The sequence below is a fragment of the Pygocentrus nattereri genome, chromosome 16, assembly GCF_015220715.1.
Source record: "Pygocentrus nattereri isolate fPygNat1 chromosome 16, fPygNat1.pri, whole genome shotgun sequence".
NCBI classification, from domain to species: domain Eukaryota; kingdom Metazoa; phylum Chordata; class Actinopteri; order Characiformes; family Serrasalmidae; genus Pygocentrus; species Pygocentrus nattereri.
Window position 1 is genome coordinate 19,590,708 of NC_051226.1, and position 19,374 is coordinate 19,610,081.

At 37.7% G+C, this 19,374-nt stretch overlaps 1 protein-coding gene across 22 annotated transcripts in view; it reads left to right on the forward strand.

Annotated features, from left to right (window-relative positions):
- Window positions 1-19,374, forward strand: part of nrxn2a (neurexin 2a) — a 402,488-nt gene that overhangs the window by 66,433 nt on the left and 316,681 nt on the right. For all 22 annotated transcript variants that reach the window (XM_037545872.1, XM_017698739.2, XM_037545881.1 and 19 more), the window contains one exon: window positions 5,551-5,571. In XM_037545872.1, coding sequence (XP_037401769.1) covers window positions 5,551-5,571 — 21 coding nt within the window. The remainder of the gene's footprint in view (window positions 1-5,550; window positions 5,572-19,374) is intronic.

Consider the following 19,374-nt stretch of genomic DNA (forward strand, 5'->3'; position numbering starts at 1 on the left):
AGTATTTCAGAGTAGACATGAGGCCTTTATATCACTAGAGCTTGATTATCATAGACAGGCAGTCTGATCCTAGATCAGCACTTTAAGGTAATAATTCTCGTACGTGCTGATGTGCCTCAGGCTTCATGATGGGGATTACCACCATAACAGCAAACATAAAGGTACCAAAAGGTTATTTTTAAGTGATACAATGGGCAATTTTGGTTATTTTCCTTTTACTATTCCAATATTAAAACTTGAATATTGTCTAATAATGATACAATATTTTTCTTTAAAAAACTACTGTGCATTAAAATGGGCTATTTTAATTCACTTAAGTTGAGCATCTAAAAGTAGCCTATCATGTTCAAACTGCTCGAACACTATGACTCCACAGGAAGAAACACATCACTAACAACATCACATCACACTATGTGAACCCATACTATTTCAGACTACACTTGTTACTTATTGGATTAGAGTCATCGTTTTTCCCTCTGATATCTGAGCCAGCATTTTCTGCTGATATTGGCACAATATGGATACCAGCAATGCTGATACACAATCTCCAGTTCTCTAAAGCACCTTTCAATGAATGATTCCTTAAAGAGAAATGTTTTGTAAATGTGCAAATGTGAAAATCACTTAGAAGTTTAAAGAACCGCCACATAATGTAAGGGCTCTATACCAAGACAGCAGCTATTGAATATGCTAATTTCAAGACGTTTCATTTGAATAACTCACTGGTGAAAAATGTATTCTTATTGCTAATTTTATTATTATTACTGGTAGTAGTAGTAGTAGTAGTAGTAGTAGTAGTAGTAGTAGTAGTAGTGGTGGTAGTCTTGTTGTAGTTGTTTGTTATTATTACCCATTATTATCATTTTATTGCAAATATTATAATTACTAAGTAATAACTAATAACAATTTTTCTCTATTGCAAACATTCCAGTTTTATTTTGCTTTTTAGATATCCTTAAATAGAATACTACATGGTGATGTAATTTATTTAATAAACACTTGTTTATTTTCATAGCAAGTTGTATTAAACCAGAGACCCTGCCCAATCTGACAGCCCTGAGAGAGAGAGAATATTAAAGCATATGTAGTACAAGAGTAAAAAAATTTTGGGCATCTGAGAAAAACTGGAGTAGTAGTAACCTTATTGGGAATGCACCTGGAGTTAAACGCGAAACTGTCACAAGGTGTGTCAGATCACAATCTACAGTGATTCCAGTGTGCAAAGCTGGCATCTGTGTGCTGCTGGTGATAAGCCAGTATTTAGATGAACAAATGTTTTTTTTTGTTTTTTTTTTTCTCATGGATGTACATGGGTTCATAAAAGTGGTAAATGTGCCCGTTTTTAAAGGCTTTTCCATTTACAAATACTTCAATTATCAAATTAATATTAATTGAATATTATTAAATATTTGTTGCAGCCCTATTCTACACCAATTAAAGTTTTTTATAGACCTGTACAACCAAGCCGAGGGCCTTTTTATGAAACCTTATTTTTAAGAGTACATGAGAGATGGTGACATGACGTTTGTATAGACTGATCTTTAATTGGCTGTAGGGCAGCTGTGTAAGTGCATCCACCTGTGCTGGGTTGTTGAGGAGCTTGAGTGTGTCCATGTGTGCTCATTAGTGTTTTAATGTTTTCCCAGCTGCCCTCTGGCCTTAAGAGCCGAGCTGTAAGATCTTCCTCACAGCCACTTTCCTCTCATTATCACAATGGCATCATAGCTACAAACAAGCAACACTGATCTGACTCACACCACCATGATACCATTAACACCACCCCAATATGCTCACATACACACACACACACACACACACACACACCTTTTTCTTGTTCTCAAACACACACAGTCTTAGCACAAACTCTTTGGCTTCTTCTCCAGTTCCTGTTATTTCAAAATGAAGAGCTTTTTCAAGCCTGGCTAGGCTGAGCGCCTGCATGAGTTCGTCTTACAATGGCTATGTTTCTGCCATTTTGCCAGTTTGCAGCTCTAAGGGAATGTTCACTGGACTTGATGTGGGAGTCAGGCTGCATTTCATTTGTGGAGGCACACCTGGCTGCCATTTGCCAGTGATGTCTAGAACAACTTTTACTGCCAGCAGAGTCATGAGTCTTTAATGACAGGCCAAAAAAAAAAAAGAAAAACATTTAGACACCACATTCTCTGTTGTACGTGCTTAAACAGTTTGATGCACCTTAATGTATGCAGCAGTGCACGTTTGTCTTAGCCTGCCATATTTATAGCTTTAATCATAGCATCTCTAAACCTGTGACTGTAACCTTCAAAGAACAGTCTTTCATTATGAGCTCCTATAATCCTAATCGTCTCCTATAAATGAGCCTCTAAACTCAGTATAATGAAAAAAACATTTCAGTATATGGCTTGATTTATCACTCAAACAATAAATGAGTGGCACATTAATTTTTACAACGTCATATTGCCTTTGCGCTGTAGTGGGTCTTTTAAGAAAGGCAATTATGAACTTTTTAAGTTTTTTGCAAAAACCCTCAACTTAAGTGTTACCTAGTACTTACACTTGGACTAGTCATGGTGTTTTAGTTCCACTGTCCCCAAAGATATGCCCAGCTCTCTGGGCTAATTTTGAAGTCCTGGCAAATAACTTTACTGACATAAGCAGTGAATGTTGCTGAATGCTTTTTGTTCTAAATGCAAAGTAAAGTAAACTGCATTTTTTATGGGTTTTTTTCAGCGTATTAATTAGAATCATTTGAGCTTTTTTTGTCAATTGACACACCAAATATCTATAAGCCTTTGACTTTTGGAAATGAGTGACATTTAAACTACCATGCTTACTTTTCAAAGTCATTAGGAATTCTGGAAACCTGTGATTAGTTCACCAGAAGTGATGAGAAGTCTCCATTCGTCTGCATAATTATCAAACTAGTAAACAACCATTGATATTTCTTTTGAAAATTACATGGTGTGAATTTCAGCAATTTTTGGTTCTCTGCATGACCAGCTAATGTCTGATACGCAGGCTACATAATAACATTTAAAGGACCCATATCATGGAAAACTGAATTCTCCTTACTTTTTTAAAATCAGTTGGTGTAGCATGTGAACATTGTTCAAGTTTTATATATATATCACAAAATGATCTCACATAAGTGAGTACACTCCTCATATTTTTGCAAATATTTTATTATGTCTTTCCATGGAACAACACTAGAGAAATGAAACTTGGATGTAACTTAAAATAGTCGGTGTACAGCTTGTATAGCAGTATATATTTACTGTCCTCTGAAAATAACTCAACACACAGCCATTAATGTCTAAATAGCTGGCTACACAAGTGAGTACACCTCACAGTGAATGTGTCCAAGTTGTGCTCAAAGTGTCAATATTTTGTGTGACCACTGTTATTATGTAGCACTGCTTTAACCCTCTTGGACAAGGAATTAACCAGAGCTGCACAGGTTGCTACTGGAATCCTCTTCCACTCCTCCATGCTGACATCACAGAGCTGGTGGATGTTAGACACCTTGTGCTCCTTCTGCTTGAGGATGCTCCACAGGTGCTCAATTGGGTTTAGGTCTGGAGACATACTCGCAGTTTATGAAGGGAGGGGATCATGCTCTGCTTCAGAATGTCACAGTACATGTTTCCTTAGTGAACTGCAGCTCCCCCGTGCCGGCAACACTCATGCAGCTCCAGACCATGATGTTACCACCACCATGCTTGACTATAAGCAAGAGACAGTTGTCTTGGTACTCCTCACCAGGGCGCCACCACACATGCTGGACACCATTTGAGCCAAACAAATGTATCTTGGTCTCGTCAGACCATAGGACATGGTTCCAATAATCCATGTTCTTAGACTGCTTGTCTTCAGCAAACTGTTTGCGGGCTTTCTTGTGCATCAGCTTCAGACGAGCCTTTCTTCTGGGACGACAGCCAGGCAGACCGGGTTGATGCATTGTGCGGCATATGGTCTGAGCACTGACAAGCTGACCTCCCATTTCTTCAACCTCTGCAGCAATGCTGCCAGCACTCATGCATCTGTTTTTTGAAGCCAACCTCTGGATATGATGCTGAACACATGGACTCAACTTCTTTGGTTGACCCTGGAGGCCTGTTCCGAGTGGAACCTGTCCTGGAAGACTGCCATTTGACCTTGGCCACCGTGCTATAGCTCAGTTTCAGGGTGATAACAGTCTTCTTATAGCCTAGGCCATCTTTGTGTAAAGCAACAATTATATTTCTCACATCCTCAGAGTTCTTTGCTATTTGTTGAATATCTAGTGGCCAGTATGAGCGAATTTTACTCAAAACACCAAATTTAACAGCCCTGCTCCACATTCATTCCGGAACCTTGTGACTCTAACAAGTCACATGACACTAGGGAGGGACAACAACAAAATTGGGCAGAATTTGGACATGTTCACTGTGAGGTGTAACATTAATGGCTGTGTGTTGAGTTATTTTCAGAGGATAGTACATTTATACTGCTATACAAGCTGTACACTGACTACTTTAAATTATATGCAAGTTTAATTTCCACTGTGTTGTCCCATGAAAAGATATAATAAAATATTTGCATAAATGTGAGAGGTGTACTCACTTTCGTGAGATACTACATATATATATATATATATATATATATATATATATAGTATAGTAACAGGGTGATAACAATAGTATCTCACAAAAGTGAAACACCTCTCACATTTCTGCAATATATATATCCTGTAATGGTTAAGCTTGCCCATTATGTTTTATGTTAAGTTATAAGGAGTATTTCAGCCCAAACTACTTTTTGAATGTGGCACAACATGGGGCTGCCAGTAATAGCTGATGTTATTTATGGATATGAGTTTTAAAGAAACAGTAATAAGGCGTTTAATTTAAGGGATAAAAAGGGTTTTGAAAATGTTATAGAATGTAAAATTGATGCAAAAATAAATAATGACCTCATAGAAGAAATATAGGTCCTTTGACACATGCACTGTCATATGCAAAAAATTTAACCCCTCCAGTAAAATGCATGTTTTGTTGATTTTCTAAGTGAAAAGGACAACAGAGTCATGAGTCTTTAATGGCAGGCCAAAAAAATGACATTTAGAAAATATGTTAACATATCCTTAAAATTCAAATATGGCATTTTAATGCAAATTATAGTGTGTCTTTTATTTAGCTTATTTTGTGAGTTTAAAAATAGAACATTAAATATAAAACGTGCCATAAATTCTGCACAGCCATATTTTGTTTCTTTCTCTCTCAATATGTTCAATTCAGCAAATAAACAATGACTGTGCATTAAAAGACGTAGGAGTGTGTTCTCTGTGGAGGATGTATTGACTTATTTTCACTTTGAAAATCAACAAAACATGAAATCTAACCAGGGGTACCAAAATTTTGTATACAAGTGTGAATATGATTAATTGCTAATACATGATGTCATCTGTATTTTTCTGTTTTGCTCAGCCTTAACCTTCAACAGCTGTAGACACTGAATCATAAACGTCAATATGTGCTTGTTGACTAATGTGTTTTTCTTTCTTTTCCCTTGGCCTCTTCCCTTGGACAGCTGTCCAGCAAGTGTCTGAAGGTAAGGCCAATGTTTTCTTTGTCTTTAGAGCTAAGCTAGTGGGGCTGACCTGATGCACTGCTTTTTATCGCGTCATTGCTCCATTTATTTTAAAGGCATTGTCAGTTTGAACTGCAGTTCTTCTGGCTGAGCTTAGTTGAACTGAAAATGGCAAACGTGTATGAGACAAAGGCCATATGGGGAGATGTTTGAGGTGTGTGAGTGATTGACTCCCAGATGGCTTAGGTATGTACAGCACCAGCTGTGTGTGAACAAGCCTGCTGCTCGCGTGGCTATACACTGAAGAGGAGCTTAGTCTCAGAATGCAGGAGAGTGCTTGGGCTCCAGTTTGTGGGGCTGCTGGCCTCTGGCTCCAGCCCTGCGGCTCTGTGAGAGAATGAAAGATAGAGAGAGAGAGAGAGAGAGAGAGAGAGAGAGAGAGAGAGAGAGAGAGAATGAGACTGAGTAAGTGTATCTGAAACCTGGATTAAGGCAGCTGGCGGTAGCCATGCAAAGCCGCTCTGCCAACCACAGCTCGTAGAGAAGATAAGTTGGGCCTTGTAGATAGGATGGAAGCAGTGGATGAGATGAATCCCACCAGGCGATGGCTTGACACTCAACAGCTCACAGGCACAACCTTGCTAATGCTGGAGCAGAGCCCAAGTAAAAGTGATGCCTTTTCCCCCAGTGCTGTTTTACAGCTGCACAATATACCGTTTATTAATCATTTTCCCAATTAGGGATGATGTGTCTGAAAGCTCTTTACCGGAGTCAACCAACACATATTTTAATGGATTGGTATTGGTATTGGATATAATTCCCATCGTTTCATAAAGGACATAGATCATGGGAAACTCAAATTTACTCAATTTTTCCAAATAAAAGAGTTTGATATAGTTTGCAGACACTATTCAAACATTTTTTATTTTATTTCAAACAGGGCGTATATAAAGAAACCAAGCTCCAGAAGCCCCTAATTTTTAATTAATTGTGAGTGTGATGGCACACATTTGCAAAAATATACCTGTTTGGCCTTTAGAGCTCTGTCCATTTATGTTGAAGTTGTAAGGAATTTTCCAGCGCAGACTGCTTTTTGAATGAGCCACAATACAAGAGAGTCGTTCAAAATAGACCTCATTCACATACAGTACATCAGTCTTAAAGGCACCGTAAAAAAAATCCTGTTTAATCCCGTAGAACAAAGAGAGACTAGTAAATGTCTTTTGAAAATAAATTCTGATTTTTGTACATAAAGCCTGACAAATGTGGACCTCAAGGAATAGAAAAGTAGAAGAAAAATGTGTAATATGGTCTCTTTGAGGCTGTTTTACCCCACTGCATTTATGTAACTTATGTCATAGAAGTGACATAAATGGCATTACCCACAGCTTGTGCAGTGAGGCACATTTTTAGAAGCTAACAAGTGGTTTAAATGTCTAGTGTGGAAATATTTTCAAATGAAAAGTGAAAACTGCCACATGTAATATCTACAATGCATTCATATTGAATATGATTAAGCTAGCTGCCTTTTGTCAAACCATGCTTAAACTAACTGCATGTAAAATGTAGGAGCTCACCTATTACATCATTAGCAGGAAGCCTAACAGCACAGTCAAATTTGAGAGAAAGGGAGTACTTTATTCTTGTAAGAGCGACACAGAATGTTTAAATAATATATTCAAGAAACCAAAAGACGATCATTTTCAAAAAATAAAATGATGCAAAGAGCAAAACATATCAGTTCAAAGTGTCACACTATGTGATATAGTTCTATTTTAGCAGTTCAAAGTATTTGGTGACCAAGCACATTTTACCTAAATTGGATTGTTTTTCTGATGTGCTTGAATGTGCACTGTGTGGCCGTGTTATCTGTGGAAATAAATATCAAATTGGACTCACTGTCGACCAGTCCTCAATATTAAAGCACTTGGATTTAGATCAGAGGTAAAAGAAACCTCTTGATCAGGACGTGCACTACAGAGCATGGCACTACTTGATTAGCCCTTTAACCGGTCATATGTTTTTTACTATGTGCTATGAGCATCTTGACCAATCATTATTGCAGATGAGTGTTTCTGTAAGTGTTTTCATGAATCAAGACATTCCTGTAATCCAATAACAATAAGCTGTTCTTTTAAACAGTGCAGGCCAGTCTTTAACCATGTCACATTGGTTTCTGCAATTACATTATGTACCAATATAATCACAGCTCACCCTATTCAGTGATATCTCTTTTGTTGTAGTTTTAAATTGCTCTCTTTTGATGTGTGACTTTTGGTGGATATTAGTTTAATAATGCAGAGTTATCTACTCCTCTAATCAAACCTGTCCATGACAATTGTTGGTCTTTTCTGATGTTAATGGTACCTTTTTTATTTTTTCTAGTATTGAGCTGATGTCCTTGAGAGAGACGTGAAGTATTGAAATATTTTAACACAATCAGGCAGTCGTATTTATAATAGGACATTCTTATTCTTACATTTTTTTGCTGTAACCAGTGGAAGAGTCTTTCTAGTTTTGTCGGTCATGCCCTCCAGTCTTATAAAATCAGTGGAGCTCAAACAATATGTGCAGCTCATGAGTGAACTAGTAGTGTTAATACTGAATTCTCACTTATGAATGATCTTATATAGCATTATGCAACATCTATTGAGTAATTATTGATTAGTAATATTTTGTTTTTGCTGAATTAGAAATCTCTACAGCTAACAATAAACTAACTAGAAGTGACACCAAGAGGCACCTAGTCAAAATGTCTCCATTAATTTAGTACACATATACCAACCTGCTGGACAATTGGCAAAACCTTTTTTAAACCTGGTCCTGAAATAGGATTCATGTTAAAACACATAGTTGAATCCTTGACACAAAGTTCTTTGTAAAAATTAAAAAATAAATAAATAAAACAGGCTGCATGAACTTACAAATATATAACACAGCTTGCTACACAGACTTCAGAGTTCTTTCACTTTTTAGGACAGAAGTTCTCAGGAAAAGTCTTCTTGACTGAGTTTAACTTTGCAGACACATAGATACTGATAATCAGTTCTTTAAGTTATGATTCACCACAAAACAATTAGTTGGCTGGCATGTTTGATGCCTAAATACATGGTTGGTGTAAAAAAGTTTGCTTCTTTAGTTTTGCGTGGGGCTACGAGAGTAATACAATTACAGCTTATTTTACCCAAATTGTTTTGGGGTGACAAAGACATCCATTACTTGTTAGCTACATTAGCCTCGTAACTTCTTTGTAAAGCTAACTAAAGCTGTGTTTTGATATTAAGAGCCAATGTTTACACACTTCTCCTCTTACCCCAAATGTACTTGCTCTTTTAAAACACCTAAATCTACAAGTAGTGACACGCCATGTCATGCCTGAGTCACTTAAAATGCTAATGGCTATACAGGCAGATTGAATACATGTCTTTCAGTAAAGGAGATGCTTATTAAATAGTTCAAAATAGTTACATGAGACTGCAGCTGATTGGAGGCTTTTACTTCTACACTCGTTTTACTGAACAGTGTGTGTCAAACATGTAAGACTCGAACATGCTGCTGTCACTCTGGCAGGCCACTCATGCTTGTTGGTGTCATTGTGTGGAGGGAGAGCTCCTCCCAGCCTGACTATCGTAGGCCTGTGATCATGGTCACGAAGCGTGTTGACTCTGCCTGGCGCTCCGAGTGGAGGGGGGGTTATCAGAGAGGACACACACACACCAGAGGATGTCTATGGCTTTCGTTGCAAACGTCTGCTTTCAGCCCTTCTCTTTAATCATTGCGCCGCTCCCCCTGTGATGAGCCGGAGTGCTCGGACCATAGCAACATCAAACAGCTAGCGTCGGGCGAAGATGCGGCACAAAGAGAAAGCGTTTGAGCTTTTATTGGATTAAAGTATTCACGCAGTGTCAGTGCTTCCTCTCTGCTGCCGAATGCATGAAAACAAAGATGACACTCATTGCAGGCAAGGCTTAGCAACAGCCATACTTCCAACCCTTTAGCCTCACTACAATGTAATGTGACATTTGAGAAAGTAGTAAAGCTTTGATATCCCCCACTATACACACTCCAGGGCTGCATAGACAGTTTGAAATGATTTTGATGCAGTATTGAAAAATGTATTTTGCCATTTTTATTTATCTTTTTTAAATTTGTAGTATCCGTGCACTTTTTAAGTTAATTGTCTATTGTCTTTACAGTGAAAGGGCCAAACTGGGGCACATCACTGAAATGCATACAGGTTGACATTTAAAGAGAGTGTGCAGAGACAGCGCAAGGTTCTGAACCCCAAAACAGCTTTTTTAAAATTTTCAAACTTAAAACAACTCATCTGATATAATGATATACTTTTTATGGACCATTATATCTCTCGCTCAGTGTAACTCACATTGTTAAATGTGACTGTGGAGGTGACCCCATTGTTACGGCACCACATGTCAACAGTCTGATTGGTTGCCGCTTTGCTCATTTGCATAAAGTTGCCTAAAGAATAAGAGCACAGAGAGGATGTGCATCAGCGGTCAGATGTGTCAGCTGTGTGTGTATGTTGTCACCTTTTTCCTCATTATAGCGCAGTGTGACACACTCACTTTGATGTAAATGACCAAAAAACTCAAATGGGAAAAAGGAAATCATTTGCATGATGTCATCATTCATGTCATGTATATGCTGCTTAAAATTTCACCACCCCAGCAAATTGCTGAATTTTAGTGAAACACTAAGCTGAATTTTGGCTCCAGAATCAAAAAGCACATTGCAGCTTAAAATGTGTAATATACAGTCAAAATCTTGCCAGGCTTTTGAAATAGGTGGGTTGTGTTGTCCAAGCTTGGATGAAGGCGTCGAAGCATCACAGCCTGAACAGATAGGTGAAATTGATTTGGAGGCGTGTGGAGTGCATCAGAAGATGCTGAAGCCATGTCTGTGTCCTGACTCCAAGAACAGGCATGAGCTTCTGTAACGGTTGGCAAGTCACAATGCAGCAAAAGTCACCTGAAGATTCCTTTCTGACGATGAGACACAAATGCCCAAATCTACAAATGATGACATGTTATGTCACATCTGAGTTACTTAAAATGCTGATGGTTATACAGGCAGACTGCATACATGCTTTTCAGTAATGGAAATGCCCCCTGTAGCATGTTGCATTCTTGTGCATGATCTCAGCTACAGGCTGCCAGCACCCTTATCATACCTCCAGATCCCTCCTTGGAGGACAAGCTCTCCTGTCACTGCGGCTTAACCCCTCTTGAAATTTAGACCCATTTATTTGGTAGTTTTACTAATGTATTGAGTTATTAGGTACAACTATTTTATACTTGCGTTCATTGGCCATTTTATTAGGTTCACTTACTTTAGGCGCACTTTGTAGGTTTACAATTACTGACTGTAGTCAAGTAGTTACTTTGCGGCTTCTGTCCTGTCCATCAATGGAGAAGAACAACCACTGATCAGACACTATTTGTGCAGTGGACTGTTTGTAGCATAGCAGTGACACTGACATGGTAGTTGCTGTTTTTTTTTTCTCTGTGTCATTTTTTTCTTCATAGTCCACCAACAATATCGCAATAAATTATTAATGCCAGGTTTTTTTTACAATACCACTATTTTCTAGCTTGACCCTGGAAACCATCCAACCAGCCTGAAGCCCAGCTGCTAATGCACTGTTGCTATGACCGCAGCCCTCTTGTGTTAAATGGTGAATTCCATTTATGGCTCTCATGATAAAACCAATAAGTTATTTCCAGCTAATGCCCTGCTGAGTATCTGTTTATCACCAACGTACGTCAAGTCTGAGATATCATTTACCAGCGAAACACACAAGTGTTTTCAACAAAATCAGTAATATGAGTAATGTTAGCTCTGGTGGATAGCAGGCTATGATATGTAGTATTAGTGGGAGAACTATGGATAAAACAACAAACAGCAATAACTAAATATACAGCTACAGTTTTCCTCAAAATAACAAGTAGCAGTATGAGAGCAGTTGCAGTTATGGAGAAGTTAAATTATGCAGCCATTTTTGCTCTCACTGGACATCTGTGATTAAAATAGGAAACTGTAAATGTTATAATTATTTTAATGTTCCATTTGTGTTCCTGTAATTTTACATTCCAGCTGAATTATTGTAGGAATTAAATACGTCTGGATGACGCTTTTTTTGTCTGTCTACATATGGCTGCAATAAAATACATACGCACATCTTCTAAGCCGTTTATTCTTGGATCACGGTGGAACTGGAGCCTATCCCACAATAAAATACACAACTTTTTAAATTGAAAGATTCTTTGGGGGCAGTTTTGAACAAATATAATAATTGTGATTAACTGCGATAAATGTGAAAAGTAAAAAGTAATGTGATTAATCATGATTAATTGATTCAATTGTTTGACAGGCCTAGTAATTATATGTTAATAATTTGAAGTCAGAATCAACCAGTGTGTTTTCATGAAATTGACAATATGCTAATTTGTTTTTATTTTCCCTGATTTGTATTACAATTTTATGACGCAAACAATGTGAGCCAGTGAGTTAGGGCTTCCCACTAGCATATGTATTTCATATCAGTGCAGTCAATGCGTGTTGGGTAAGGAGCAAATAAGCAACAGTGTTATTGTGTTTTGCCTGTTGTTTTCCGAAGTAAGAAAAAAACAATAAGTTTAACAAATAAAACATTCAGGACAGAAGAGTGTGCAGGCTGCTGCTCTCTGTGTGCAAGTGGCAGATATTTCCACAGCTCTAGTTTTGGTGCTGGGCAGTGCGAGACAGGTTTGAACCCAGTCAGCTCCCTGCCAGAGCAGCATGTGCCAGTCTCAGCACTGGGCGAAGTCAAAAAGAAAGGGTACAGCTGGCATGGCGGCGGCCAATCCTCTCTGAGCCTCCGTGACCTTGGCATAATCCCCCTGCTGGAGGCTCTCCTTCAAGAGTTCCAGAGAGGGGCTTTTGAAATGGGCCACGCAAATCCCTTCTCAGCATATTCACACGTTTCATATCCAACCCTGTGCAGGAGCTAATCAGAGCAGATCGCCGTGATGATATGAGGTAGACGGACTGGCACTTTTGGCTCTGCAGTGTGCCATGAGCACAGCATGGGCGATATATGAAGTTGGTAGACTGGTTATCCTGGATTTGGTTGATTGCACAGCATGTCCCTTAAGTGTTCATGTGAGCACTGAAAAAAAGCTGGCCAGTTTTTGTTTTTGTGTCAGTGCTGAGACTTATCACATATTCAGTATGTAAAGATTTTGAAGGTTTTTGTTTAATGGATAAAATATTTATTGGCAGACATTTTAGGAGCTTGTTATTTGACTGTTTGTTCAAATTTGTTGTTTTCTGTCCATGTTTAATAATTAATGAGGTATTGATTAACATGAGAACAGAATGATCGAACAAAAACATTTTTTTTGGGATGAATGATAAACAGTAGTAATATAAATTAGATTTTTTTATTTGTTTGCTCCTTTACTGCATCCAGCATTGCACTTTGCTATGAAAGGTTTTCCTTTGTTACTGTGGTGACAATTTAGTAAAAGTCACATGTAAATTATTATTCCTTTATTAAAGGGATGCAATCATTTTGTCCATATTCAGTTTATGAAGTAAACATCTCTCATAATAAAAGCATGTTTTCCTTGATAAGCTATTTTTATTACCCTGCATTTAATGTTTTATGTTGCTCAATTCTGCTTCATTCTGGCTCTGAATTAAATAACTGGTCAAAGGAGGGTGTGGGTAAACAATATCATGCCCTACTAAGAGACGTTTTATAAGGCAAGTGTTTATTACTGTTTTATTGGATTGCTTTATGTGAGCAGATTAAATTCTAAAATAGGATATGTTTTTCATCCAAAGTAATAGCAACACTGAATTTGTTCTTTGTGTGAGATGGTGAGGTGAATGGCCATCATATTTGGAACAATGGAAAAGAGAAAACTGGAGTATGTGAGAGACAGAGAGGAGGGAGTGGAGCTAGTGAGAGGAGGAGGAGGAGGAGGGGGGGTGCTTTGGGCAACGTCATACTAAGGGAGACACAGGAGCCTGTTGCTATGCCAACCCTGTTGGGCCGCAGCATTTCAATGCAGACGTCCACTGCACGTCAGCCTGCACTCTGCAAACGACACCGTGCATTTGCATTCACACAAAATAAATGTTTACATGCTGCATATGCCTCTTTAAAAAGATACCCACACCTCCAGGCTAATATTTCTCCTCTTCCCCAGTAGCTGCTCAGTCAGTCTGGCTCTTTTAACACAGCTCACAGATCAGACTAGATTGAGGCTATTTGGGATAAGTTGTAACTTGTGCTTTAATTGTTTGTACCTTAATTAGCTTAAAGGGGTCCATATCTTACATTTTTCAGATTTATATTTTTTCACAAAGTCCAGTTTTAAGATCTTAATTCAGTTTCCCACAAACATTATCCTACTTCTTTATCCATTGGAACTAATCAGGCTGTTTTATTTACTGTTTTTAAGACTAGACTGATATACAGTAAGGTCCATGTGTCAAACACAAGGCCCGCAGGCCAGATCAGGCCCGCTGCACTATCCTATCCGGCGCGCAAAGGTATTTTAATTTTCTATCTATACTAGTCAATTTCACAATGTGCTGCACTACAGTTCCCAGCATGCAATGCAACATAATGTGCTCCGACTCCCCTACCCCAAAAACTATGGGTCTATGGGACAGTGGTTGTGCCTCAATTCAAGTTCTGTGCAATTCCACATCAGTCATATCACCAAAATGCATTTCAGTTGCAGTTGCAGCCAATATAAACACTTAATGTCAACTCATTAACCAAGTATTAATGAGTTTGCAGCAAAGAAAGGATGCCAGGTGTCAAGTGTCAAGCAAATAGGTAGGATTAAAAGACAAGTGGTGAGAATACATGTACTTTAATTTCTTTCTAATTAAATCCAGAATCCTAATTTTTATTACAAATGATAATTTCAGCTTAGCAGTTGGAGTGAAATGTAGAATCTTTGAAATGTTTGCATGAATATCATAATATCTTAGTATTTGATTTATCCCGCCTTTGCTTTAATGACAACATGTAAACAACCTGTCATGGATTCTATGAGTTTTTGCAAAAACCACTGATTAGTAGATCAAATCCACCTGGGAGTCGTCTGCACATGTTTCAGTGAAAGGAATAAGACTAAAAGAATGTTGTACAAAGACTTTAACCTGGTGAATTGCAAATGTTCCTCAAAATGAATGGTGACCTAGAAATTATGCAGAATTTCAAATATTTCTTCTTTGTAACTTTTACTTCTTTAAAATTGTTTAAGATTCTGAAACTTTGTTTTATTCACGATTTAGAAAGAAAGACAATGTTTTCAATGTGAGCTCAGACTTTTGATCTCCACTGTATATAAATAACCCCTCTTCTGATTCGCGGGCATGTATTGTGGCTCATTCAGTCTAGGCTGAAACATTCCTCACATTGATAAGTTGAGAAAAAAATCATTATTTTATGTGACATCACAAAAAAGCTAATTGAAAACAAACTGTTTTGTTGCCTAGCTGGACTGTATGGACTGGGGAGTGACTGATATGTTTTGAAATCTTACCATATACATACTACATCAAACTCACATTCAGGAAAGCAAGAAAAATGCAGTTTCCCATGAAATGGGCCTTTTAATACATTCAGGCTGCTCAATAGATCAATAGCTAAGTCCGAAGTGGCTGGTCAGTGGCCATGAATGAAAGGCAGCTAATGTTGAATACTTTAATGGAACGCAGCGTGCTATTAAAACAGAGTTGAAGTATGAGACTGGATTCAATTAATATTTAATGATTATTTCTGGCTGTGCGCTTGTTCCTTTTAGTTAAGGCTGTTGAGCAAGAAATATGGTTGTAAACATAGCAGAGTAAATGCCTCCATTTCACAGTAGAGCGGCTCCACAACCTTTTCTGCTATGCTAGCCATTGTTTAAATATTTGTTAACAAGGAGTTTTGCTTTTTAATTCTCTAGTGATCACATGTTCCCTGGCTGTCTCGTGATGCAGTTTATTTGTTGTGTTACTCTGTTATGTTGCTGGATGTAAGTCATTTTGTGTTCATTGCTTGGGGTTTGAGGGACTGCTGTGCTGTAAACTGTTAACCAAACAGATGTAACGTGAAGTTTTGCATATAATCTTTGGAGCATCAGTTTTAGGCTCTGTTTGCTTGAGTTTTGAGGAAGAACACGAAATTGGGTAAAGCACAGTTTTAGAAGGGGGGTGGTGTCAGACTCTTTAAATAAACGCATAAGAGACACCTCTGAATATAGAATCATACATAAGTAAAGTAACTCCTTTTAACATCTTTGAAAGTGTGAGAATCCCATAAATGATGTACCAAAATGCCCTCCAGTACTTATGGTATTAAAAACCAAAAACTAACACTAACCCTATACAGGATATTTCAAATGGATCAAAACTTCATTGCAATCTCGCTGAATTTAACACATGAGCTTGCAGATGGTTAGTTTACTGAAATTATACTGCCTGCATGGGCTGTCTTATTAGGTACTATGCAAACATCAGTGATCACCTTTTATTTATTCAATGCCAATTAAGTACAATTTATTCATTTTTCAGTAGACATTTCTTAGAATATTAGATATAACATAATCCTTGCACGCATGGAAGGGGAAAACAGGAGTTTCCAAACCTGGAGTTAAAAAATACAGAGAAAATGGAACTCATAACAACTGTGGAAGACCTGGTGGACCACCAAAACTGTCACTATCGGCTTTTGTCTTGCAGAGACAGCAAAAAATCAAGCTCCATTCCTGCTTCAGATCTGAAAAGAAAATCCTCAGGTGTTTCTCTCCATCCTTCCACTGTGAGAAGACTATGAGTTTGAAAGACTGTGTAGGTGTGAAGAAGCTGTTACTGAGAAAGGAAAACAGACAAAATAGAAGAAAAATTGCAATTCAAACAAAGATGCTGTTGGAGTTCTCAGAACAACAGACTGACCACCACAGAGTCCAGACCTCAAAATCAGTGAATGTGTTTAGGATTATTTGCTCTGTGAGAGGCAGAAAATGCAACCAGCATCTATGTCTGAACTTAGATGTGGAAAAAACATCCCTGCAGATTTCTTAGAAAAGTGATAGCAAGTCTCTCGAAAAGAACAGAAGCTGTAATAAAGGCGAAGTGTGGACACCATAAATACTTAAAAAAATATATTTAGTTATTTTCCTGAAATTTTCTACTTACTTTAATGACACTAAACAATAACTTAATGGCCATAACTGAAAATTAAATAAATGAAGGGTGGTCTCTGACTTTTATGCAGTATTGTCTATTTTGCTATGTATATTCAAAGTTTGACATTATTTTGGATATAATATAAGATAAGATAATCCTTTATTAGTCCCACAGCGGGGAAATTCACAATATTATGGTCTTGTTAGAACTGTACAGAACATGTTGGTAGTGTGTTGATTTGAGGCTTACTAAGTGTTTGTGAATACAGCTACATCTGGTTACATCCCTTTTACCCTCAGTGTGAAACTTTTGGGCTAATCTCTAAAAACCCCTTTAGCTCTCAGTCTTCCAACAGACATTCATTTGTTATTTTAATGGAATGGGGTACACTACAACCTTTCGCTATTATCTGTTCTTCAGCTGTGTTATCTTTCAAATAGCGAGCTTTAATTGCAACAGAATGGGAGTAGCATTGCTGCTGATGGGACCTCAGTTATTTATTTTTTTATGAATATCTCAACCAGCATTTCAACCAGAGAGAAACCAATAATGCAGCAACCCTATGCTACAATCACAATTACTTGCTTTGGTAATATCAAACGAATAGATAATGAGGGTTCACATCCATGCTGGTCACTCTAAATCACAGCCTTTTGGCTGTGAGGAGGTGCTGGTGGGATCTGAAAATAATTCTCTTTTCAATTTAGTGTGGTTGCCAATGCATTATGACTCACCACAGGGAAAAAACAAGGTTCAGTTAATGAGACGTAATCTGAGTTGTGTATGATTACTGCGGGTAATCATGTTCTGTGGAAGGTAGACGAAGCGCTAGACTATGTTCTCAACCTCAGCTGCCTCATTATGCTGCTACAAGGGCATACAGGAATGGAACCTTTCAAACTGTGCCTTCTGTATCAGTGATCTTGTAATGACCATAGATTGGCACCAAAGTGAAAAGCTTGCAGTCTTATAAAACACTTTTTCTAATGCTGTTTAGTGCAACAGTGGTCAGTTAACCCATATTTGATTCATAAAATACTTACAGGTCGATGAAATACATATAGGTTAAGAAGTATTTTTCATAATTTCCTATGTTTTATGAGCTAATGTAGCTACAGAGTTCTGCTAACAGCTTGACATCTATACTTTTTCTAGAGTTTTACTGGAACAGAAAGTCTAGAGTTCAGTAAGCTCTAGTTTGCACTCGATTGCCACATTTGGCAACAACAGAAATCATAACTCATTTTCTTTTCATACTGTGACATACAGTGCTGTGCAAAAGTAGAAGACAACTCTTTTGTTTATTTCATTCAAAATGGCCATTAAGTACAACTTAATAATTTTTTACTGTCCAAAAAGCAGGAAACATAAGTTTAACAAAATTACACAAATACTAATTGGCCTCCAATACTGAACATAATTTCAAATTTATCAGTGTTTAAGTTATTCATTCTTTACTTTTCTGCATCTGCTGCCAATTTAACTCTTCCAGTTTTAAAACTGAGGTACAGCTATGTCCTCCCAACAAAAGCCGTTTCCAAAGGTGTCACTGACATTGCGTTGCCCTTCAAACAGAAACTAACATTCTCACATTTAGCTACCCAAACACTACTTAACTGCACTGCCAATTTCTTTCTCATATGCATTTGAAATATATACAACCCCATTTCCAAAAGTTCCAAGTTGGGACGCTGTGAAAAATATGAATAAAAACAAAATGCAATGATGTGCAAATCATTTAAACCCTATATTTCAGTGAAAATGCTTCAAGACTACATACTGCATCAAATGTTGGAAATGTTATTGTTTTTAGAAAAACATATGCTGATTTCAAATTTTATGCCAGCAACATGATCCAAAAAAGTTGGGATGGGTGCAACAAAAGGCTGGAAAGTTGTTTAATGCTTAAAAAAACACCTGGTTGTTAATTGTCAACAAGTCAATAACATGATTGGGTATAAAATGAGCATTGCAGAGAGGCTGAGTCTTTCAGAAATAAAGATGAGGAAGAGCTCACTGCTCTGTGAAAGACTGCGTGATCAAATCGTGCAACAGTTCGAGAATAACATTTCAATATTAAATAGCAAAGAACTTTTGCTTTTTCATCATCTACGGTACATAATATCATTAAAATATTCAGAGAAACTGGAGAAATTTCTGTATATTTGCTGGCCTGATCTTTGGGCCCTTAGAAAAACCAAAAATGCTAATTATAACTCTTAAATGTGAAGAAGAAAGCATATATAAATAGAATTTGGGAATGCTGCCACCTTCTCTGGGCCTGTGCTCCTTTTAAATGGCCTGAGGTGAAGTGGAAAAGTGTCCTGTGGTCTAACAAATCAACACTTGAATTTCTTTTTGGAAATCATGCACACTGTGTTCTCTGGGCTAAAGTCCACTCAGCTTGTTATTAGTGCACAGTTCAAAAGCCAGTATTCATGATGGTATAGGGGTGCATGATTGCACATGGCATGGGTGACTGGCACATCTCTAAAGGCACCATTGATGCTGAACGATATATACATGGTTTGGCAGCATATGCTTCCATCCAGACAACATCTTTTTCAGGAAAGGCCTTGATTATTTCAGCAAGACAATGTCAAACCTGCCTGCAGTCCAGACCTG